This window comes from Sceloporus occidentalis, unplaced genomic scaffold (assembly GCF_023333645.1).
Source record: "Sceloporus occidentalis isolate IW3139 unplaced genomic scaffold, rSceOcc1.0.p SCAF_4, whole genome shotgun sequence".
NCBI classification, from domain to species: Eukaryota; Metazoa; Chordata; class Lepidosauria; order Squamata; family Phrynosomatidae; genus Sceloporus; species Sceloporus occidentalis.
In genome coordinates, this window is record NW_028316984.1 from 186,069,174 (window position 1) to 186,093,934 (window position 24,761).

Genomic DNA, 24,761 nt, shown 5'->3' on the forward strand with positions numbered 1-24,761 from the left:
AGATCTACTGCTTTCCCAGCCCTGACTTAAATGGTGCCACACTTCATAAAACAGAACTACTAAACTCAGAAATAGCATCACTTACCATCATGGGTTACCTCGATGACATAAAGACCTTCTTCAGACCCAATTGCTATTCTATCCTGATCTAATGGAAGTAAAGAGAGAGAGGGAGAGAGAAAAAGAGCTATTAATATGAGAATGCTCACTAATTCTGAACTTCTATTGATTTAATGGAACCCGCAGTTTGATTATAAGTGTGGGCTGGGGGGACTATACATATCATTGCTAGCATGACAGTTCGTTGTTGTTGTGTGCCTTCAAGTCATTTCCAACTTATGGAGACCCTAAGGGTTTTCTTGCCAAGATTTGTTCAGAGGAGGTATGCCACTGCCCTCCACTGGGGCTGAGAGCATGTGACTTGGCTTTATGGTTGAGCTGGTCTCCAGAGTCATAGTCCAGCACTCAAACCACTAGACCATGCTTGCTCTCACTAGATCTCAGTGTACAGGGTGATTTAAAAATAATGGTGCAAAAGACCAGTAGCTTTACTTTTCCGCCATATTTTTTGAATTGCCCTTTATTTGGAGGGTAAAATTGAAGTAATATTTAAAACCCTATCAATGCAATCCCATATATGTTGTTGTTCTTAACTGCTGTCAAGCTGGTATCAAGTTATGATGACCCTATGAATGAAATACCTGCAAGTCATCTTGTTAGCAACAGCCCTAGTTCTTACAAACTCAGGGCCTCCTTGATTAAGTCTATTCACTCAAAATGTGGTCTTCGTCATTTTCTACTGGTTTGCACTATGGGCCAAAACAGACGGCCTGGATGGGGCAGTGTGAAGCCACCCCACCTTAAGACAGATTGGGGCCGTGACAGCCACACGCTGCAACCTCAATCCGCTACGGCGCCAGTCAAAAAAGGAGCTGTTTTCAACTGCTCCTTTTTCAGCCACTGAAAAGCTGCCTTTAGCAGCTCTTCCGCAGCCCTGTGGCAGCTTCCTGGCATGTTAGGGGGTTGCAGTGATGCCCGGAAGCTGGTTGACACGCAGCCGCTCTGGGTGCCTTCAGAGCATCATGGGGGCGTACGGCTTGTGCACACCATGCCCCCAAGCTGCCCACAGCTGCCAGAAGGCGGCTTTTAGTGCTGGTCTGTATTGGCATTACTCCAAATATTAACATATTTTCTAATGAACCATGTCAGCTCATGATATATTCAAATTATGATAGCCCCAGTTTAGTCATTTTTGGCTCCTAGTGTGAGTTCAGGCTTGATTTAGTCTAGCAACCATTTATTCGGCTTTTTGACACTATATGGTACCTCTACAACTCTCCTAGAGAGCCATATTTCAAAGGAGTTGATTCTGTTCCTGTTGATTTTCTTTCTAGCTTTCACAATCATACACAGAAGTCCAACAGAACTCAATAGTGCTAGCTCATAAGCAGCTTAGGTATAGGATTCAGCTTCGGAGATCTGGGCCCAATTTATCTAAGGAAGGTCAATGCAGGTGGCTCTGCTTTTGCAGAAACTGAATCAGAAAATATACACAGAGTAGTAAAGTCCCCTTTGAACTTCCATATAAGAAAGTCCCCTAGGCTAATAATACCCACAATTCTCAAAACAAGTGAAGATGATTCTCCAGCAAATATTCACAAGAGAGGGGGAGTGGATGGTTATTTTTAACTAGTCTGGTAATTTATATTGTGGCAGCTAAGCACTCTGCATTTTTAATACTTCAGTTTATTTATTATTTAAAATCTGGTTTTATGTGGTGTCATTGTGATAATACTGGTGGTGTCTGCCTTGAAGGCTATTGTCCATGAGGCAGGATATGAATATGAACATAAATAATCTCCCCAAATGAGAAGGGCTGTAGGGAAAATATCCACAATTTTATTTTAGGGCTTCGTTAGTGTATAAACTGTTTTCCTTAAGCTATAAAAATATGTGCATTGAAATCAGAAAATTCATTCAAGCATTGTAAATGCCTACTGCAAGTAGACTTAATCATAATTAGCTTTTAAAAAAACAATTACTGAATTTCACAGTACTAAGCTTCTCTGTGCAGAGATGCAGATGAGAAATAATACAATAATAAACGGGATGGCAATGTATTCACTCCATCTTCAGCTGCAATAGCACACAGTGAAATGTCTTGTTAAAGTAGACATACCTATAACAGCAGCAGCTAAGCTGGTTTTAATGAGAGGCAGTGTACTGTCATAAGCTTCCTGTGGAATATGTACAACTTGGTTTTTGAGTTTATTTTTGTGCAGAATAGATTGCAGCCCCTCTAGGATTCCAACCCATTTTCGTTTTTCATTCTCATTTTCTGTTAGGATCAGCAGAGAACAGGTCTTTGAAGGTGAGCCTAAGAGAGAGGCTGTCACCTTGACAGCAAGAGAAAGAAAAAACAGTCAAATGAAATTTGCTTTCTAAACTGTTGAGGCAGTTTAGTAATCTGCAACTGCTTACTAAGTTGTTTAAATAAGTATATTGGATCTCTTAAAATAGAATCTAAACACACATAGTCAAACACAACAGTTGCAAACAGCAAATAATAGTTTCTTATGGCTAGTCTACTATTAGACATTACACCTTGTTGATACGTTATACAAGACAGCATCTTTGCAACAGTGTAAAATGCCTGCTACTTGTCATTAGTCAAAATTTCTACCTTTATGAATAAAGGTGTGAGATAGAACTGTGTAGTAGAATATATGAGCCCTGTCCCTCACCCAAAGTTTTTGTGATTCTAGAATGTGAGAATGCTATCAATTTCTGTAAATGAGTCTCTGAAAGCGGAAATCATGACTAATAAAAAGGCAAACTGTAAGAACACAGACTATGCTTTACAGACCAGATTAAATAAATTTCAAGTTCATTCTATTTAACTTTGAAAAGTTTCTCTGTATGTAGGCAATTCCATAAAAGTGATCTTTTAAACTTAGATTTAAACTATGCAGTACCATTATTTAGGAGTCATTTATTGAAGCAAGTTCTGTGAATAATAAGTGACAGTTATGTAAAACAAATTATATTTGCACAAACTGATTAAATAGTCATACCCTGAATATACAAGGAATATCTTTGCGGGTTGCATGTATAACATCCGATGCTAGGACAGAACTCACACAAAAATCTTCATCTCTGGTAAGAAAATAAATAATATAAGTCACCAAACTTGGCCTAATCTATTTAAAATTTTTATTTTATCAAGCATTTTCCCCCTAGGAATGAAATTAATACATGACCAGGTACAAATCTGGCCTTAATGAGATGTAGAGTAAACATAAGCCTGGAATATCATTAAGTTACATTTCTACCTGCAGGGACAGAAAGAAAAACCCATGTAAGATCATGTGAGCACAAACCTCACTCTTCTCTGATACTGCATACAAACATAACTGAGATTTTGCCAAAATACACACTGATAATGATCTCTGTCTAAACTTAATGACAAATTGGTATGCCATTGTTGTTTGTGTGACATGCATTTTATGCTGTCTTGCTCTTTGATACTACAGAAGTAAAGGAAAAATTACACTGTATTGCCAAAGTCAGAACAAACCTGAGATCTAGGACTTGACTTGCAACAACTCCTGGCTGAGTGGATTTTCCTTCAGGCACATCATAGAGGAAGAGTTTACAATCACATACTACTGCATAGGCCCTCTGCCATCCTTTTTTAACTCCTGTTGGTTTTGGAACCTGTAAATATATACATATAAGATAAATTCATAGGTTAGAGGAAAAAACTGAGATATAATGTATCTCAACATTTTGTTGTTGTTGTTGTTGTTGTTGTTGTTATCCACCCTTGAGTCAATCTCGACCCATAGTAACCCTGCAAATGAGACATCTCCAAGACTCCTTATGCTCCTCTGCTCTGCTTAAGTCCTGAAAATTCATACCCATAGCCCCTTTAATAGAGCGCATCCATCTAGCATGTGGCCTTCCTCTCTTTCTGCTTCCCTCCACTTTTCCTAGCATTATTGTTTTTCCAGTGAGCCATGCCTCCTTAAGATGTGGCCAAAGTACGACAGCCTCAGTCTAGTCATCTTGGCTCCCAGAGAGATTTCTGGTTTGATCTGCTCTAGGACTCATTTGTTTGACTTCTTGGTTGTCCATGGTAGCCTCAGCGCTCTTCTCCAGCACCACACCTCAAATGAATTAATTCTCTTCCTAGCTGTTTTCTTAACTGTCCAGCTCTCACATCCATACATGGCAACAGGGAATACAATGACTTGTATGATTCTAACTTTTGTGCTCAGTTGTATGTCTTTACATTTTAGGATATTTTCTTGTTTTCTCATAGCTGCTCTCCCCATTCCTAGTCTTCTTATGATATCTTGATTGCAGTCCCCACTCGGATGAATATTTGATCCCAGGTATGAAAATTCTTTTGCTATTCTTATTTCCCCATTGTCTAGGTTGAATCTGTGTAATGTTTGTGTGTTACGCGCATTTGCTCAGGTTTTCAGTGCCAGAATTTCTGTGACATGGAATGAGCCTCTTAGGTTTGGTGGGAAAATTGTGCCCCATGAGTCATACACAGCTCCTGGACTACATTTTAGGAATTGCTGTGAATCCAGTCCCTAGCCCCCTATGTTTAAAAAAACAGTGTGATTTTCAGGAAATCTTTGCTCAGAAAGCCCCCTCAAATGCATGAAAACATGCAAAAAGACAAATTTCACAATGATAAGTACCCCATAACCACATACTACTTTCAAATGCCAATCTTTTCTTCTCAGTCAGTCTCAAAATGGGACACAAAGCAATATATCTTCACTTCCTGTTATGATTTTGAGAAAGTCTGCAGTGGAAATACCTCTGTTTTCCTGGGCAGTCCTTCCCAAAATGGCACTTAAAAAAGACACGCCTTCAAATTCAGAGTGCTATATGCCTCTAAGCATATGCAAACTGCATGTGAAACTCATCCATTCATTCGTCCACTTCACATGTTACCCTGGTTTAGCTCTATGTCTATGAGCCTGAGCAAAGTATCAGGCTCATGTGCTCTCTCTCATCCTTCTTCCCTTTAGTCAGGAGAAGGACTTTGCCAATATTTGGGTCCACTTGTAGTAAACTTGCTAACTTTTTGCTGCACCCTAATTAGAGACTGAGGCCTGTTACAGACTGCCAAAATAAAGCTGCTTCGGGTCTCTTTGGAGGTATGCTATTTAAACGATGCATGCATCCTAAGAATCCGAAAGCTGCACCAAAGCTGCATTCCAGTGCTTAGGAATGGAGTGTGGCTTTTGCGTGACCTCCGGACTGTTAGGACCCATGCATCATTTAAATAGCATACCTCCAAAGAGACCCGAAGCAGCTTTATTTTGGCAGTCTGTAACAGGCCTGTGTTTTATTACAAACTCTAGTCAGTTTCTGAGCAATCCAGTTTCAAATCCTATATTTAATTTACCAGCATTTGTTATAAATCATGATGCAGTTCCTTCTCCTAGTCATGGGAAAGTGGAGATGCATCAGCCTAACACTTTCCTCAGGAGCCTCAGAAGCCCTGGTAGCATAGTGGTTAAATGCCAGTACTGCAGCCACTCACTCACAAATCACAAGGTTGTGAGTTCACTCCTAGGCAGGGACTCAGGGTCCACTCAGCCTTGCATCCTTCCGAGGTCACTAAAATGAGTAACCAGCTTGTTGGGGGCAATTGGCTTGAATGTTGTAAACCACTTAGAGACTGCTTAGTGTGGCATGAAGTGGTATATAAATGAAACTGGCATTGCTATTGCTATTCCTGCTTGTGCACACCATGCTCAACCATATTTTATCATTATGCATCAATACGCTACTGTGCCTTGGCCAGAGGATGGGATGAGCAAAGGTGAAAACTGAATGTCAGAACACCCATCTAGAACTAGCCCCGCTCTAATTCCGAAGGGGTTGCACAGATGCAGAACTTGTATATGGGACTGCACAAATACCATGAAACAGGACTAAGAACTTACCCTTTTATAATGGCAAGGTCATTTATCCCTTCCATTTAAACTTGGCTAGAGAAAGAAGCCTTTTCGTCTTTCACAGAACTGTCTCTTAGTTTACTCTCTGTGGCATTTCAGTCGCCAGTTCCCAATACTGCATACCTAACCACCTGCCATGCTCACTAGAATAAGGATTAGCACTAAGGGGATTATTATAAATTGTTTTTAAAAAAAAAAAGCCTTAAGGCTTTATTGCAATTGGGGAAGATGGATGCAGGAGGGAAGGAAGAAAGTAAGGCAAAATTCAAAAGAACCTCTTCAGCAGTATGGCTCTTCTAGCATGTCTCACAGTAACACAGTATTATGCCATGCTCCACACTGTGAGAAAGGCTAGTATGTCTATAATCAATCTCTTTTAGCTTGCTGCAGGTGCAGAATGGCTTTTTTTTTTAAAAAAATCTCTCTCTTTTTTCATTTTACAGAGTTGTCATCAAAATGTTATGTGCCCATTCCCTGACCAAATTTTGTCAGTTTCCCTGACCACCATTCAAAAATAACACTAAGTTTAAAAATTCATCAGTTAAAAGTTTTGTTATATAGTTTACTATATAGTTTCAAACTACTTAAGTACTAAAAATGCATTTTTAAAAAAGAGGACAGTGTTCTTTGAACACTGACATTAATAAGAAATACATCTATCCTGAAAGTGCATTAAAAATTATACCATGATTGACATTTCAATAAAAGTACTGTGATCTCTAAATCAGTAGTTCTTAACCTGTGGTCTATTGACCCCTGGGGGCCTGTTATGTCCTCATGAGGGTCCGTGAGGGCCTGAAGAAGAATGTATATGTCTCTGACCATACATAGATTCAAACTGGGTTGCACATGGGTTATTGCTGGAGGTGCCAATACAGAAAGGCAGGTTTGTGAGAAGTGTGTGTGCATGCAAGCCTCTTTAAACATGGCACTGGCATCTCTGCCCCTTCTTTTCTTTCGAGGCAGTGGCATGGCAGCCCCCACCCCTCTCTGCTCCAGGGCTGAGGAAAGGCAAACAACAAGGAGTGAAGCAGCAGCTGCTGCTACCCTTATTGTCTGCTGGAGCTGGTGGCTCAATGCGGCATGGCCAGTACGTGAGAGCAGCAAGGGCATGCATGACGAGAGACACATGCATTTTTCTTCAGGCCTTCACGCAGGAGAAAGAGGTGGGGTGGTGGTGATGAGCTGCTCACACTGGCAGATCCTGCTGTTTTTGCTCCATGCCAGTAGACTGAAGCTGCCACTTAGCACTCAGAATATGTGGCCTCTCCTGTTGCAGCCATCATCAAGGAGACAGAGGAGGACATGAAGCTCTGCAATGGCACCTTTCTCATGCTGCTAACTTGGCTGCCTGTGCATGCTCTTATCACTCTCCTGGTATGGGGCCTTCGGCAAACACAAAGAAGGAAGGGATGCCTGGCAACAGGCAGGAGAAGAGGGAGATCACATTGTGCATTATGTCTAGCTGGATTGAGGGGAAACTCAGCCCTGTCAGCCCCCAGCCTGAGGAGAAAACTGGTGCATCTTACCTCAGGGAAACCAAGAAGGCCAGTACCTGCTGAAGGGCTCCCTCCTTACACTGGAGAAGGCAGACACCCTTGCTTGGAACTTAACAGGGCAATATTTTTCACCACATTGGGGCTGAGTGTGTGTATGTGTGTGTGTGGGGGGGGGGGGGGAGGGCAGAATTTGAATCTGCCAATGTCTTTCCATTTCATACACCCTTCATTGACCCTCAGAGTTTCCCTGTGTTCCAGCCTTCTTCCTTTCCCAGATTGCTGGCTTCAGTCTGTCTATTTCCTCCTTTTTCTATTTTGGAGTAAATCAGCACCCAATGCACCAAAAAATTAAAACAAAAGAACATAAACACAAAAGCAAACAAGCAAAAAACCCCAACCCTTAAAACTCTTTTTCCTGTGCTTGGCAGTCCACACTGTTGTTAATTGTTCTCTAACATTTGAGGGGTTTAAATCTTGCCAGTTAATCTTGGTGGTGGTCAATGGCAACAAAAGATATTTAAAGGGGGTGCATGGTAAAGAAATGTTAAGAACAACTGCTCTAAATGAGGACAAAGGGCCAAACTTGTTTGTTCTTTTTAAAGCTATTTCCTTAGCAGAAGTAAAGAAAAGGGTTCTCTGTGGGAAACTATATATAAACTCTTGGTTTATGAAAAACATTTATCATCATCATCATCATCATCATCATCATCATCATCATCATCCATGCTTTTCTCCTGGAGTGGGACCCAAGGTGGTTCACAAAAGGAATCAATAAAAACGCAGCAATGAATTTTAAAACAAATAAAATTATATATTTAAAACAGTATAAAATTATTTAAAAGGTATTAAAAATTAAAAAAATAAAGCACAAAACCCAATAATAAGCCTTTTGGGTAATGATTACATATTAAAAGTCTGAAAAGGTTTTTGCCTGCCAGTGAAATGGAAGCCGGCTACTTAAAAGGTATTTAAAATACCTTTCCTATTATCAATACAGTTCTGCATATAAGGCACAATTCCTAAACCAATTTTATTTTTACTGTTATGAGCAAAATAGCATTGTGACAGAAATAAATTCTGCAGCTGGCTAAATGGAAGGATAGTTAGCTTCTAAGCCCAGCAATTTGTTGACTCTGGTCAACATATTCACATGTTCGAATCAAATGAAACTGATTTCAGAATCAAATGAAACCATTCAATTATAATGATGTTGATGTTATTGTACTTTGCAGTATGGCTAACACACAGCATTTGAGGAGACCACATTTTAGCTGCAATAGGGTGAACCTAAAGAGGGAGCCATCCCAGAGCCCACATGGTCAAAATGAAGGAATGGTCTCTCCCTACATAGCTGCTCTGAGAGCTTTTGTGGCTGAAGAATGAAGTATAAATAAATAAAAATACATGGATGTTTTTCCATGCCATCTTTACTGAGAACAGCAACAATATCTTGACAAAATATAGGCATGTGACTAACATCATATTTTTGTTTCTCCTGTATGATTTTAACACCTTTGCCAGATGAAGAAGCAACTGGAATTTCCAAAGCTTGCATCATGTATTTTGTGTACTTTGATTTTCCTAATAAAGGTATCACTGTTTTGTGGATGTTGAATGTCATTGTAATTAACCTTAAAAGCATTACTGCAAAGGGCACAACACTATTTTCTTCACCAGAGACATCAGATTCTTACCTTAACATAGCCTTTGTAGGCTGTTCCTATGCCTCTTTGAACATCTACTCCAAGGGGTCGTTTGGCTTGCTCAGGAGGTATAGGGCAGACTTGTGGTGCACTATCCTTGCAGGAAACATGGCATGCAAATGAACACACTAAGGAAGAAAAGGTGGACTTGTCAAAGCTTTTTGCTGTTGGAGCAGCTAGAAATAGCTGGCAGAAGTGGAAAAACACAGGAACGGAGCTACATACATATGTACTTTGTTTCTCTTGCCTAGTTAAGGTGTAGTTTGCTTCTCTTTTTTGAGATAAGCAGAATAATTGTCAACAATGAGCTTCTACAAATATTCTGCCAATTCAAGGAGAAAAGACACATCAACCTGCAACATAGTCTTGTGGCATCTTGAAGACTAATGAGTATACTGTGGCATGATTTGGTATTAGTCAGTCTACTTTATCAAACAGTTTATGCCACAATATACAGTCAGCTCTCCATATCCATGGATTTTATCCACAGATTCAAGCATCCATGGTGTGAAGGTTTTTAAATAGAGGCTGGATGGCCATCTGTCAGGGGTACTTTGATTGTGTCTTTCTGCATGGCAGGGGTTTGGATTGGAAGGCCTCGAGGTCTCTTCCACCTCTATGATTCCATCAATCTTCATGGCTGAATACAGCCAGCCTTGATCTGGGTGGAGAATGCGACCTTGAGAGAATAAATGAGTAAGTGTAAGTAGGAGCCATGGTCCTTCCAGGGAGAAGTGTTGGCTCTCTGAAAACCAATGCCTACAAGGCCAGTAAAAGACTCTAAGAACTTCTTCTCTTATCTGACTTTCCCTGTAATTTAGAGATTATACAGAATGGGGTAATAAAATGGTGTCCCTTATATAAAATGGCAAAATCAAGGTTCTGGGATTTTTTAAAAAATATACAGTCGTCCCTTCTTATACACTGATTTTTTAAACGAGGATTCAAGCATCCATGGTTCATGGAAAATGTTCAAAAAAGTATAAATTTCAAATATCAAACCTTGATTTTTCATTTTTTATAAGGGACACCATTATGCTCCGCCATTATATTTAATGGGACTTGAGCATCCAAGGATTCTGTTATCCACAGGGAATCTTGGAACCAAACCCCAGCGTATAATGATAATAATAATAATAATAATAATAATAATAATAACAACAACAACAATTTTAAAAACCCCAAACCCCAACCCTCCCCTAATCATAAATACAGTGATCAGCCCATAAAAAGAGATTTAGCATCAAACATTTAAAACTATCCAATAGGAATACATTAAAATTTTAGGCAGATTAGCTCAAGAAATGAATCTTCCTCTAGAGGAGGGGGAGCGGGGGTGATGATATCAATCAATTTTGGTATCGGTATCAATAGTGGGGGGAGGCAAGTCTAATGGATCTAACCTAGTCTGGGAAGGCCTGCCGGAAGACATCCGTCTTAATAGCCTTTTTAAAGGCTTCCAAGGTGGTAAATATGGTGGATCTCGTCCGGCAGGTCGTTCCAGAGCCTGGGAGCAGCTGATGAGAAGGTCCTCTGGGTCATCATTGAAAGTCTGGTCTTCTTAGGTTGTAACAGATTCTTCCCAAAGGACCGAAGTGTGTGGGGTGGATTATATGGAAGGAGGTGCTCCTGCAAGTAGTGAGGACCCCAGCCATGTAGGTTAGAACCATTAAAGGTTAGAACCAACACATTGTACCTTGCCTGGAAGCTGAAAGGCAGCCAGTGGAGAGATTTTAGAACCGGTGTAATATGGGCAGTTCTGGATGTGCCCGTGACCAGCCTGGCTGTCATGTTTTGTACCAACTGAAGTTTCCGAACTTGGCACGAGGGTAGCCCTATGTAGAGTGTGTTGCAGAAGTCGAGTTGAAAGGTTACCAACGCATGTACTACTATTTCAAGGTCTCCCGGCTCCAGGAAGGGGCGCAGCTGGCGTATCAGCCGAAGCTGATAGCCAGTGCTCCTGACTGTAGCATTCACCTGAGCCGTCAGTTGAAGCAACGAGTCCAGGAGCACCCCCAAGCTGCGGACAGAATCCGTCAGGGGAAGTATGACCCCATCCAGAACTGGCTGACATAACTCCATTCCTGGATTAGGGGTCCCTATTGCAAGTACCTCCGTCTTACCTGGATTCAACTTGAATTTGTTTTCCCTTATCCAGTCCATTACCGAATTAAGACAGGCATTCAGAGGAGAGATGCCATCCTTAGTCATTGCATCAGTCTGAGACATACAGAAATATATTTGGGTGTCATCAGCGTACTGATAACACCCCGCCCCATGTCTCCGGATGATGTCGCCCAGCGGCTTCATGTAAATGTTAAACAGCATTGGGCACAGCATCGCGCCTTGAGGGACACCCGACTTGAGTTTCCTCTTGGCCAAACAACTGTCCCCAAGTGACACCATCTAGAATCTGCCCGAGAGGTAGGACCGGAACCACTAGAGTACAGTACCCCCGATTCCCAACTCTCTCAGGCATTCCAGAAGGATACTGTGGTCAATGGTATCGAAGGCTGCCGAGAGGTCCAAGAGCACCAGCAGGGTCACACTTCCCCTGTCGGTACTCAGAGGGAGATCATCGACTAAGGCGACCATGGCAGTCTCAACTCCGTAGCCTGCCCTAAAACAAGTATAACAAGGTCCCACTGTATTTCCAAGCCATGGATGGTTGAAATTGTGGATACGGAGGGCTAATTGTTTTTATTCAATGTATTTGTATAACAACTTTTACCACATCAATGGTCAATAGCATCAAATACCTAATATCATTACAGAAGCAATCTTTACTAATTTGTTCTAGTTTCATTCTCTAAATTGTATTGGTATGATTGGTGTTCCCACTGAAGACCCACAATATGACAAAATTTATATCTAAACAAGAATTCTGGAGGCTGCTCTTATTCTATTTCCTACCCCTTAACTGCACCACCACCTTTTGGGGAAGTCAAAATGGATTCTGAAGATGGATTGGGAAACTTTCTTCCAAAATTGCAATTCTCAGGTTTTCTGATTTTGTCTGGGAAGGGGGATCAGAAGTTACACAGATCTCTCTCTCTGTGTCTGTGGTCCATGGGCTATATGATTCCCATCCTTGATCTAAACCCATGCATTATAGAACTACCTGCATTTACTTGAACTACCAAATACAGAAAAAGACTGAATTTGCATGTATGAACAGTTCAAGTGGGTGCTCTCTTTCAAGGAATTGCATTGCCATTATAATGATGCAGAATTATACTGTTAAACTGGAGAGTATTTGGGAGATTTAAACCAACTTACCATCACAAGCATATCCCTGTCTAATCAATCCCACCATGAGAGATGTGCAATAGCTGCACTGAGTAGGGCTTGAAAAGGATTTGATACTGAGTTGATGGGCTTTCGGCTGAAATAGAAATTCAGAATAAATCAGAATGGAACTGTATGGAAAACCTGACATTTTTGAATACAAATGAGAGCAAAACCTGAGCAAGTTCCGATTTTACTTGATCTTAATTTGGCAAATGCAAAGTGGTCTTCGAACGGTCTTTCTTACTAGCAAAGGGAATTGGATAGAAGCCATTTTCAAGCTGAGAGTGCACACAATAAATTTAGATTGTACCTTGATATCAAAATGCTTTCCAGAATTAAAAATGGAATACTTACTCTATAAACAAACCATTTTTGAGTCTGAACCTGTGCTGCATATTGGAAACAGCATAGATAACCCAGCTCAAATCTCCCAAAACAGATAATAAGGCTCCCAAGGATAGATTCTCAACATGTGCTTCCAAGACCATGGGCTGTGACAACACTACTAAAAAGCACTGACACAGTACAGGAGAACTGTGCAAGGAAGAGTATGTACAGAGATCTTGTAGCACCTTTGAGACTAACTGAAATAAAGAAGGTGGCAGCACATGCTTTTGTAGACTTCAGTCTACTTCCTCAGATGGTGAGAAAATGAAAGGGATGGTTTCATGCCTGATCCACAATCTGAGGTCCAATGCCATCTTATGCTACAGAGGACATGTGGTTAGAAATTTGTTGCTTCATACAAAAGACAAGTAGTCAGAATTTAGAATAAAGTTTACATTGAACAAAGTGCTATTACTGGTATGTCCCCCCCCCCCCCAAAAAAAAAACCAAACTATTTTCAGTGCCTACTAAAGAGAATTTGTCCTATTCTCTTTTTCTTCTTTTTGTGAGCTGCTTAGAACTGTTTAATGTCACCTGGATTTCGGTTTTGGGGAAAATGAGTCTTCACTGCTTTGGTTATAGTAGCTGAACACTGGTTCTACGTATATTGTGTTGATACTGGTTGTACTCTATTTTATCTTACTGCCCTGGAGATCCTTTTTAGGACAAAAAGCAGCATATATATTTCTTAAAATAAATAAAATACATGAATGCATTCACAAAAGAAAGTGTAGCTTAGAGTTAGGCTGCCTATCTAGGCTATTCTTTATAATCTATGTAGCTTAAACAGGACATGATATAAAACCAAATCCACTTTGATAACCAAACAAAAGTAAGGCCATAAGGGGAAAAGAATCACACTTAGGAGTACTTAATTTAACACATGCCTGTGTGATATGTAACCAAACACAAGTCATATACTGGTTTGTCAGGTGTTCAACAACTACCTACAGAAGAAATTATAGTTTTAGTGAATCCCTGCTGGGCACCTTCAAAGCACCAATGAGCTGCTTTTGTCTTGGTGGGTAAAACAGGTAGCAATCTAGATTACAAATAACCCTATGAAGTCAACTGACAAACAAATATGACAGAACACACATAAATAAATGATTACACACATATATGGATCATGTATGAGTCACAATCTTTTTTACACCCTCTCCCACAGTTCTACGCAAAACAAATTATCAAGTCCCCCTACCTTTGGTACAGCTAGCGAAATGGACTGAATGGTGGGGGAGGGAGCAGCAGGCATCCTCTGAAGCCGAATTGGTTCCTGAATTGCAAAAAACTACAATTGAACAAGATTTAAGGCTTCTAGGACCTCAAGTACTGTATATTTGATCTGGCGACAATAGGTGAGCATCTTTTTATAGATTCGCAAAATGCAGCATTGCTCCTGATTTACTAGAAGCAGATTTGCAGATCAGAAAGACTCACAGGAAAGCCTGTACTCTAGCAAGGAGCAGAAGGTAAACAAGAAAGCAGAGCTCAAAGATACACTGGGATCCACTGAAAGGAAAGCAAACCAAATAGGACAGGGGTAGGCAACCTGCGGCCCACGGGCCGGATGTGGCCCGGCGAGGTCTTGGGACCGGCCCCAGCCCGGACCTGCCGCCGATTGCCGCTGGGGCCTTTGGGGGGCAATTGTCTATAGAAGCCTCAGATACATGCATTTATATTAACATTTTTTAAAAAATCAGCAAATTTTTTTGCGTGTCCTCGATTTTTTTTAAAAAAGTGTCTTCCATTTGAAAATTTTGTCCTACATTTGTCCTGGTTTTTTTATATATTTAATTTTTTTAATTTATTTTTTGGCTTCGACCCCCCAGTTGTCTGAGGGACAGCAACCCGGCCCCTGGCTCAAAAAGATTGCCTACCCCTGAAATAGGAGTTCACAAAGTTTGCACATTTAAACAATGAGATGGTTCTGTAAAGAAACATACTATGAAGAGTGAAAATATTTTCTCACAGCTGGTGACCAGAACATACACTCATAAGGACCCCCAAAAGTGATATCTCTTGGACAGGAAAAAAAGACCACTTACCTCTGCTTGCTGCTGCTCTGTAGTCATAGATGTTGATGGTGAGACCTCTGCCTTGGAACCCTGTGCTTCTTGTTCACTAACAGAATTTGTCTGAGGAGTGGAGGGGGAAACAGTAAGCATGTTAACTTCCAACAACAGTGCTAAGATACTACAGCAGAATCAAGACCACCTGAAGCATCTGCTTAGAAAACATGGAGAGAACTCATTTGCACCTGCCAGCATTGAGCTACACTAGTTAACATAGAATCATATAGTTGGAAGAGATCACAAGGGCCATCCAGTCCAACCCCCTGCCATGCAGGAAATCTCAATCAAAGCATACCCAACAGATGGCCATCCAACCTCTGTTTAAACACTTCCAAGGAGGGAGACTCCACCACACTCCGAGGGAGTATGTTCCACTGTTGAACAGTCCTTACTGTCAGGAAGATCCTCCTAATGTTGAATGGAATCTCTTTTCCCGTAGCTTGCATCCTTTGTTCCGGATCCTACTCTCTGGAGCAGCAGAAAACAAGCTTGCTTCCTCCTCAATATGACATTCCTTCAAATATTTAAACAGGGCTAACATATCACCTCTTAACCTTCTCTTCTCCAGGCTAAACATCCCCAGCTCCCTAAGGTGTTCCTCAAAAGACATGGTTTCCAGACCCTTCACCATTTTAGTTGCCCTCCTTTGGACATGCTCCAGTTTCTCAACATCCTTTTAAAATTGTGGTGCCCAGAACTGGACACAGTATTCCAGGTGGGGCCTGACTACAGCAGAATACAATGGCACTATTACTTCCCTTGAGCTATATTTTTATTGATACAGCCTAAAATTGCATTGGCCTTTTTAGCTGCCGCATCACACTGTTCACTTAAGTTCAACTTGTGGTCTACTTGGACTCCTAGATCCCTTTCACATGTAGAAGTTTATCGCATGGGGCATAAACCGTTCCCCAGCGCGTTTTAACGGGGACGAGTATGGGCGCGCATGGAGCGCGATGGGCACCGGTTGGGGCCCAAAACGTGACTTTATCACACGGAGGAACGCCGCCGCCGCGCGTTCCCATTGCGTCCCAATTCTGTTCCAGAGGGCGCCATTTCTGGGGACGCTTTGAAACAACCCCCATCCAGAACAGGCAGTGCATACCATACTTTGAAAATCCACTTCAAATCCATGGTTTCTGATTCTAATCTGTGAACTCACAATGAAACACTGTCTTGACACCACGAAAAACCAGTTACAGCTTCTAAAGAGAAGTCTGAGTAGAGTCTTAGCTACCCCTGTACCAATACTCTCCATTATAGCCTAAGGGTCTCCATTTTCATGGAGGGTAAGGCTATCAATCAAGGCTTCTAGTTAAGATGTCTTATATATTTGCTTCAGTATCAGAGATAGTGTTTGTCTCAATATGAATTTTTGAGAAACTCAAGTGGAAGTGTTCTAGTTTACTCATGTCCTGTTTCTGGCCTTTGCATCATCATTTGGTTGGTCACTGAAATGGAACAGGATGCTGAACTAGAAAGGCCTTTGGTCTGATATGGCAGTTCTCTTCTCATGTTTTAATATGATCATTGGTAAAACCACTGGAAACTCTGCCTTTGGGCAGTTTCTGCTGGCATACAACTCCCTGGATGGAACTAAAGTTTCTCTATCAAGCTGTTGATCTAATAAATATCTATATTGAAAAACAGATACTGAGTCTATTAATTATAAGTTATCTATTAAGAACATCTTCTAGAAATTTGTCTGATTAATTAAGGTCATTGATTAAGGTCACTGAAAATACTGGAAGACGTAAGCAACCACAATTAGAAGCTACCATTTGGAAAGAAAAAAGCATTCCACCTACCCTCCATATTCTTTTCCAAAAAGGCATTAGAGCCCATACAAGCTCAAACATAAAGATATACTCCCTTAATGATCAAGATGCTTGTAAAAATCCCCTCCACTCCAGAAATTAAAGATATACACACTTATTCAGAAGTAAACTCTATCATATTAGATGAAGCTCATTCTCTAGTAAGCATGTTTAGCACTGCAGCCTAAAACTTTATGAAGAGATAAATACTATGTTTACTATTTACTTGGAAAGAAGCTCCACTGTGTTTCATTTAGCTTATTCACAGGAAAGCATGCTTATGACTACAGCCAACTAATTTATAGCTTTGTAGGTCCAGGTGTTTACTGCTACTAGAGATGGAGACCATTTCAAATTGTCAACGGACACAAACTTGTACTTCCTATTGCTAAGAAAACAAAACAAGGTTGATACATTTACAATTCCCATGTCAAAGCAGAAGTCAATTGGAAAGAGAACTACTGTACTATTTTGTTATATTCCCAGGACATTACAATTGAATTACAAACAACACATACAGCATTACAAGATTGGTACTATTAACTTTGCATTAAGTTATAGAAACTCTTTGGGGTAAGTTGGCACTCAGGCAATTTACTTCTCAGAGATTTCAGTTCCAAAGAACACACAAAATTCAGTAATAATTTGCTCCAGGGATATATGGACCTACAAAAGCTTTCTGTGTGTGTGCATGTGTGTGTTTGCTTTATGGTGACCCCATGAACTTCATAGGGTTTCTTAGGTAAGGAATACTCACAAGTGGTTTTGCCAGCCTATAGAAGATTAGTACATCAATGTCTATTAACCACCAAAGCTCAGCAGCCAAGGCTGCTGTGGTTTGCCCCTGAATATTACAATAGAGGTAACTGTTGCATTCATATCCTACTTGTGAGCTTTTTAGAGGCACCTGACTGCTCTTTCTTAAATACAAGATTCAGCGTTAAAGAAGCTTTTTATTTAATTCATAAGACCTATCGGTTGTTTTCATGGGTTGTGTATGTTTGTGTGTATGTGTGTACATACCTTCAAGTTGCCTGCCAGCTTATGACAATCCCATAAACTTCATAGGGTTTTCTTTGGCAAGGAATACTTAGATATGGTTTGGCCAATTCCCTCCTCTAAAATGTAGCCTACAACACCTAGTATTCATTGGTAGTCTCCTATCCAAGTACTTAACAGATCTGTTTTTTCTGTGCCCTTCTTCATTTGCTCCTTGTTGTAACTCTTCCCCACTTTTAAAGGATTTCCTATTTACCTGGCATTTTACAGGGCAAAAAAACCCAAAGAAGAACCTGCCTCAAGAAGTTTAGTGTTTAGGCAAAGGATGGGGAACCTGTGGCCATCTCCTTGCTGCTAGATCACGTTCAAATCATCTATCACCATTCTGTATCCTGGCTAGGGATAATAAATCACAGTACAACAAGATCTAGAGGGTCACATATTTCATACCCAAATATACAATGTCTGGAAACAGAAATCCTCTTGTTTATGAATGGCTGCCGCCTGCCCTTGTAAGTTAGATATACACATATCAGTTTACAGTGTGCGCAACAATACTGTGCAAGTGCAGTGTTTGCTACACAGAGATGCTATGAGCTTCACACTCATTTGTTACAGACTACTTCAGTATGCATTTCTCTGTGTAGCTTGTTACAATGGCCCACAGTCTTCCATTTTAATATTCAAAATATTGTGAGGTTCACCCCTCCATGACTCTGAACATAGCTGCCATAAGCTTCCAAACAAAGGGTCACATCAGTAGTTTAGGAGTTTCAAAAGGGATTATTCACTCTCACACATACCTCAGGAAGGTAAAGCAACTCAATCAAGGAACTGTACACCCATTTCAAGGTGCAATGTTTGTTTCTGTCTCGCACTCCTGCAGTTTACCTAAAGCAAGAATCTTTCATTTACACCTCCATTCTCACCTCGGAAGCCCCCACCCCAATTATCTCATACAATTTGATTTCTGGCTATGGGACCCCTGGTTCTTTGCTCCAGGTGGGATTCCCCTATAAAAAAACCAAATTTCCTTTGCTCAGTGGACTAGTGGGTTCACAGGAAGGCACTCTGTCACTCTGAACTCCGCCAGACCTGGCTCGTTGTTGCCCCTCCGAGCACTCAGGAACAGCCAAGTCCGACATCTCATCTACCAAACCGCATCAACTGGAGGAACCTTGCTATTGGTAAATATCACTGTTAGTGAAGCCTCAAATCTATTCCAATCTAACTCCTTTATTTCTCAGTTTCTTGTGTGTTTGTGTGGAAGTGTTTGTGTGTGTTCAACTCATTTAATACATATAGGTAATAGAAATACTCTGCATCTGCAGTTATTTGCCTCCCAACCTCCATAAACAAGTGAGACAGTATCCCAGGCTGCTTGTAACTCAGCCACAAGTTGAGCTAATATTAATATTCCCCGGACTTCCTAGTTACAAGCTTGTAATCATACAGTAATACTTACTCTGAAAGTCAAATCATGTGCAAGAGGTGATGTATTGAAGTACTCAAAAATGGAATCTTGGAATTCTGAAAGTTTAAGACCTGGAAAATAGAAAGTACAATTACCTAATAATAATAATAATAATAATAATAATAATAATAATAAATTTTATTTATATACCACCTATCCAACAGATCAAAGCAGTTTACAAAAAAGCATAAACAATTACAAGAACAATTACATAAGACATAAACAACTATAAATTCATCCCCTTACCTTAACTAAATACAGTTAAATTAATCAAAATACAGTTAACATCAAAGTACAGTTCAATTAATTGCATTCAAATATATAAAAATATACCCTCCTCTACCAGCCAGTCTACTGTTTTACATGATATGTTGCCTAAATTACCTGCGTCAGTCCTGTATTTTTCTTCCAGTTTCTTCTTTAATGCTTCAACTTCTTCCAAGAGTTCCTGATTCTTTGCTTCAGATTCCTTTAATTTGCTAAATAGTAAAATAAAAAAACTTGAAACATTTGGAATGTAAGAGAACAAAATACTTTCCCTGTGTTTGTTTTTCTTTCAGTAGTTCCTCCTTTTAGCTCTTGTTGCTCTTTGATTTCATTGCCACCTCAGTAAATATCTATAGGAGAGCCCTTACAACTACAGAAGATTCTATGACATATTCTAGGGCAAACTGTCAATCCACATAGAATGTTGGGCAGTCCTAACAGGTTCACCACTGTTCCACATAAACAAAAATTCTTTACTGAACACATCACTGTGCTTCTGATGCCTTATGCTACAGGGAAAGATGGTTAGTGAAGAATGAGTCAGCTGTCTTGCCTGCCGTTGTTGTTGTTGTGTGCCTTCAAGCTGTTTCCAACCTATAGCAACCCTAAGGTGACTGTATCATGGGGTTTTCTTGACATGATTTGTTCTGAGAAGGTTTGCCATTGCCTTCTCCTGAGGCTGAGAGCATGTGACTTGCCAAGGTCACTTAGTGGTTTTCATGGCTGAGCTGGGAATGGAACCCTGGGCTCTAAAATCCAACACTCAAATCACTACGTTACACTTGCTTTTAAGAACTTGTTCATAAGTTTCCTAGAACTCTCAGTTACCTATAATATAGTTAAATAGACTCTCCAATTACAAATAACCCTTAGGTGAGAGGGAAAATTACTTCCAAAGAAATGTTAGTTACCAGTGCCAATAACCTGTAAATAGACATCAGATACTGATCACATCATTGAACAGAACTAAAAAAGCAATTACCCAGGCACTCTGTTTTTGAGAACTGGATAACTTTCTGTCTCAGGGGATAGGCAGGATATAAAATAAATAAATAAAAATAAAATGTATTCTATGGAACTTATAATGTGTACACTGATGTCAGCAGAGACAAATGACAACTGTCTTTTCTATTGCTAATACACACACACACACACACAATTTATTTGCAATACACTATTTCAGAAAATGCTACACTGAATTGCCTACATTAGTGGACCAAACACAGTGCTCTTGGCAGACAGATTTCATATCACTAGTTCAAAATGTACTGACACAGGGGCAGAAGAATATAAATGATTATCAGAAGGCTTCAACAAAACTGGATAGGGGTTGGCTCTAGCCATTGGTTCTTTCATTGCCCAACATTAACAATGGAAAGTCACAATCAAATGTAGAAAAGCAAATTCAAAATGGTGGATTACGCTCCTAACTTTGTCATGACATGTTAAAAAAAATACTATTGTACATTCATAATATGTTTAAAAAGAAAAACATCCCACACATACATGACTAACCCTACATACACTGGAGAGGGGGGATTTTAGAAGACAAGCTACCAAGGGCAGAACTCATCCTGGGCTTGACTAAAAGGAAGATATGCCAGTTGAACCTTTTCAGTTTTTTCCATGAACACAACAAGTCCAGCCTCAGGCTATGAGGACGGGAGTGGTCTGATTCTGGCTACAGTAGTCTCTCTAGTCATATCAGTGGGAAAGAAATCACTGTCTACACCAACTGCCTCTTCTTCTGTCTCCTTCATCATCTTGATTCCTCTTGTGTCCACAGGAAGCCCCCAAAAGCATACCTCAAATTGTGTTTAAAGATTTCCTCAATTCTAAAAGAGCGCTGCCATTTAGAACAAGGAATTACTACCAAAAGTCGCTTTGGGACTGCAGAAACTATTTGAGCAAGTCTTTCGGTCTAGGCTATTAGTCTTAGCAGAAACCTGGAGTTATTTAATTTCTTAGAAGACTCAAAAAAGTACATTATCAAAATTTTCAAAGCATACATTAAAATGCAACTACTCTTTAAAAATGCTTCCTTTGCATGCCGTATTCAACTTTTCCCTCCAGAAAAATAATCTCAAACATTACCTTTCAAAGGACAGGTTGGCATCTTTAATTTTCCTTAATTCTTCCTGGACTAGCTGCTTGGCACGTATTTCAGCATCAAGAGCAGACTGCAATTCCAGTCTTGCAGACATATCCAGCTTCTGACTTCGTCTTACTTTCCAAAGAGGGTCCTATTACAGTAAGCAATTGTTTGCACTACTAAAATATTTATAACATCTTAAAATATTAAATCTATTCAAATGCTTCACCTGAATACATTATTGTTAGTAAGGCTGGAGGAGAAGAAAAGACGACTGTATTGAAGAAGACTTCTTACCCAAAAGCCATTTTGTAATGGACAATGTAAACCTATACAGTTCTTCTCAAAAATAAACCTCATGGACGTCAGTGTTTTTTCCCCCAGGTAAATGTGCATATGACTGGAGACTAAGAACACAAACTAAGCAGTCTTACTCTGAAAGCAGAACTTTAACAAAGAATCTCTAGGACTGACTAAAGTGACTGCTTTATGTCTCTAAGTAGTTCAGAGGCAGGATGTAAATATTCTTTCTCTTATTCCAATATTTTAAATGAGGTTAGATTACTGGCCCTGCTCTAAGATCTCATTAGAAAGGAAATAAATCCTGAGACTCACCCTTCCTTTGGTTTCCAGCACAAGAAGCAATTGTGCCAATTCAGCTACAACAACCAGTATGTTGAGAAATGAAATGGGGGTGAGCAAAAGGGACACCTTATAAAGCCAACTCAGTTTCCTCCTAATTTTCATGGCAAGATTCCATTCTCATTTGGAGCTTTTGTAAGCACAATTCAGTAGAAGTCCACTTAAGCTACCATCGTAATGGATCAACTTTTGCCTCTTTTTTTGGTATGAATTGTAGAATCTGAGGCTGTTCAGTCTCATTTATTGAAAACACATCCTATGTCTCATTTTATGCTTTTAAAACAAGGCCCAAACACACTAATAAATTATGAACACTGAATTATGAATGTTAAAAGTTTGTATTTATTGTTTTTAATATGCTATCAGATTTATATGCACTTTTAACTGTGTTATGCGTTTACTTTGTTGTTGTTCCTTGCTTTAATCCATAGGGAGAGGCAGGTAAAGAATCAATATCAACATTATTGCTGTTGTTGTTGTTATATACAAAACCAAAAAGAACTACTAAAATGCTGCAAAAGCTTATCAATTTGATACCTAAACAAAGAAAAATCCCAACTTGGATCAAATATAAAAAGACCTGTTTCCATCTGGATCAAATATAAAAAGACCTGTTTCGATCAGGATGATAAAATTCATTAAAAAAAAACACCCTCTCACTGTGATAGTCATTCCCACTGCCAAAAGCATACTATCCCATTGGAAAGGATACATAAAAAGGTAGTCAAATGATAAGAAGGGTGGGGTACCTTCCCTATGAAGAAATAATGTTTGGAACCTTTTGGTCTAGAAAAAAATGTGACTAAAAGGGAGGAAAGGGCTGAATTTACAAATCGAGTATGGTAGTAAGAAAGAACATAGTTTTTTTTCCTCTCTCACACACACTCCCATACTCATGATACTTAAACTTGGAAGTCAGACAATGAAATTAACAGGCAAACAATTCTGGACAGATGAAGAAAAGCAAATCCTACAGATAATACATAATTTTTGTTGTGGAACTCACACCTACAAGATGTAGTCACAACATATTTTTAAAGGGGGTACCACAGGTCCATGGATGAATAGTTTATCAATGGCTGGAAGTTAAAATATCTGCAGGTACTGTAGTAGTATGCCAAAGAATCTAGGTGCTGTGGATCAGTAATGGAAGAGCACTATTATATTCATGAACCTCTTGAAAACTTCTGCTAGACCTCTGGTTGGCCACTATGGAAAGCAGAATGCTAGCAAAGACAGATTACTGCTGATCCAGCAAGGCTTTTCTGTTTTATGGAAAATATTTTTTCTCCTAGTTTAAAATAACTAATTGATAGAGTGATAAGTGAACTGCCCAATAAACACTGACAGCATAAGTATAAAATCTCCAATTTATTAATCAATAAGACTTCCATGCTCACCAGTGTTCTTGATCCTAGACTGGAGCTTCTCAAAGATTCCAATTCTTCTGTCATCTTAGAAGCCAAAGCCTGAAGATAACCACGTGCATCCTTTTCATCACTCACCCTAGTGTACAATAATAACAGTCACTCCTTTATATAACGAGATACTTCTAAAGCTTTCATGCTTGTTCAGTAGCATTCTGTTTCCATCCTCAAAGTGTCCAAAACACAGCTTGTTTTGGCATGATAATTTTCAGTACTGAAACTAACAGAGGCAAACAGGGTAATTTTCCTTGCAGTTGAAGCTACATGGTAGATGTAATGTAACTGTCCACTGAAAATAATGTCTCTTGTTCTGTTGTTCTTTCCATAGTAATAGTTTAAATATCAGAATTATCATCTGGTTGTTCTGTGGGATTCAGATAGGAACTTCCAATTTTATTTTATATATAATCTGCTTTGCTCAGGACAACCTATATATGGATCCCAGGCAGTCTTTCATTCAGGAAGTTTACAAAGCCAAGTTTTCTAAACTTCAGCAGTAAATTTGCTTCCAATGAAAGAAGGAGCTGCTAGAGCGCAAAGCAGCCTGCACTGAGATGGCTGCTGGCTGTCTTCCTGCCTCTCCCAAACAGTGGTGGCAGCAGCAGTGGGTTAAACTCTGGATGCTAACCCCACCTCTGACACCAATACTCCTTGCCCACCGCTGTTCAATGACTGACCAATGGGAAAGCATATCCTTGGCTTTTCAGACAATTAAAATATATTCACAGTAATAAATACTAAACAAATGCAATCCCCTCCCAACAAAGGCCTAACTGAAATTAAGCAGAAAATTAAGTAAATTGCGTTAAGTTGCTGGGGACACGCTAATCATAGAATCATAGAATCATAGAGTTGGAAGAGACCACTAGGGCCATCCAGTCCAACCCCCTGCCATGCAGGAAATCAAAATCAAAGCATCCCTGACAGATGGCCATCCAGCCTCTGTTTAAAGACCTCCAAGGAAGGAGACTCTATCACTCTCCGAGGGAGTGCATTCCACTGTCAAACAGCCCTTACTGTCAGGAAGTTCCTCCTAATGTTCAGGTGGAATCTCTTTTCCTGTAGCTTGCATCCATTGTTCCGGGTCCTGTTCTCTGGAGC

The 24,761-nt window shown here is 39.9% G+C and overlaps 1 protein-coding gene across 6 annotated transcripts in view; it reads right to left on the minus strand.

The window, feature by feature from the left end:
• CDC42BPB (CDC42 binding protein kinase beta) overlaps positions 1 to 24,761 on the minus strand; it is a 141,519-nt gene that overhangs the window by 22,102 nt on the left and 94,656 nt on the right. For 4 of the 6 annotated variants that reach the window (XM_089522589.1, XM_089522586.1, XM_089522588.1 and 1 more), the window contains exons 18-29: positions 23,634 to 23,739; positions 21,594 to 21,742; positions 19,617 to 19,711; positions 19,224 to 19,303; positions 14,916 to 15,005; positions 14,069 to 14,143; positions 12,469 to 12,574; positions 9,181 to 9,317; positions 3,578 to 3,717; positions 3,075 to 3,156; positions 2,180 to 2,396; positions 86 to 148 (exon numbers count right to left, since the gene is read on the minus strand). In XM_089522589.1, coding sequence (XP_089378715.1) covers positions 86 to 148; positions 2,180 to 2,396; positions 3,075 to 3,156; positions 3,578 to 3,717; positions 9,181 to 9,317; positions 12,469 to 12,574; positions 14,069 to 14,143; positions 14,916 to 15,005; positions 19,224 to 19,303; positions 19,617 to 19,711; positions 21,594 to 21,742; positions 23,634 to 23,739 — 1,340 coding nt within the window. The remainder of the gene's footprint in view (positions 1 to 85; positions 149 to 2,179; positions 2,397 to 3,074; positions 3,157 to 3,577; positions 3,718 to 9,180; positions 9,318 to 12,468; positions 12,575 to 14,068; positions 14,144 to 14,915; positions 15,006 to 19,223; positions 19,304 to 19,616; positions 19,712 to 21,593; positions 21,743 to 23,633; positions 23,740 to 24,761) is intronic. The other 2 variants (XM_089522590.1, XM_089522587.1) reach the window with 1 other exon arrangement.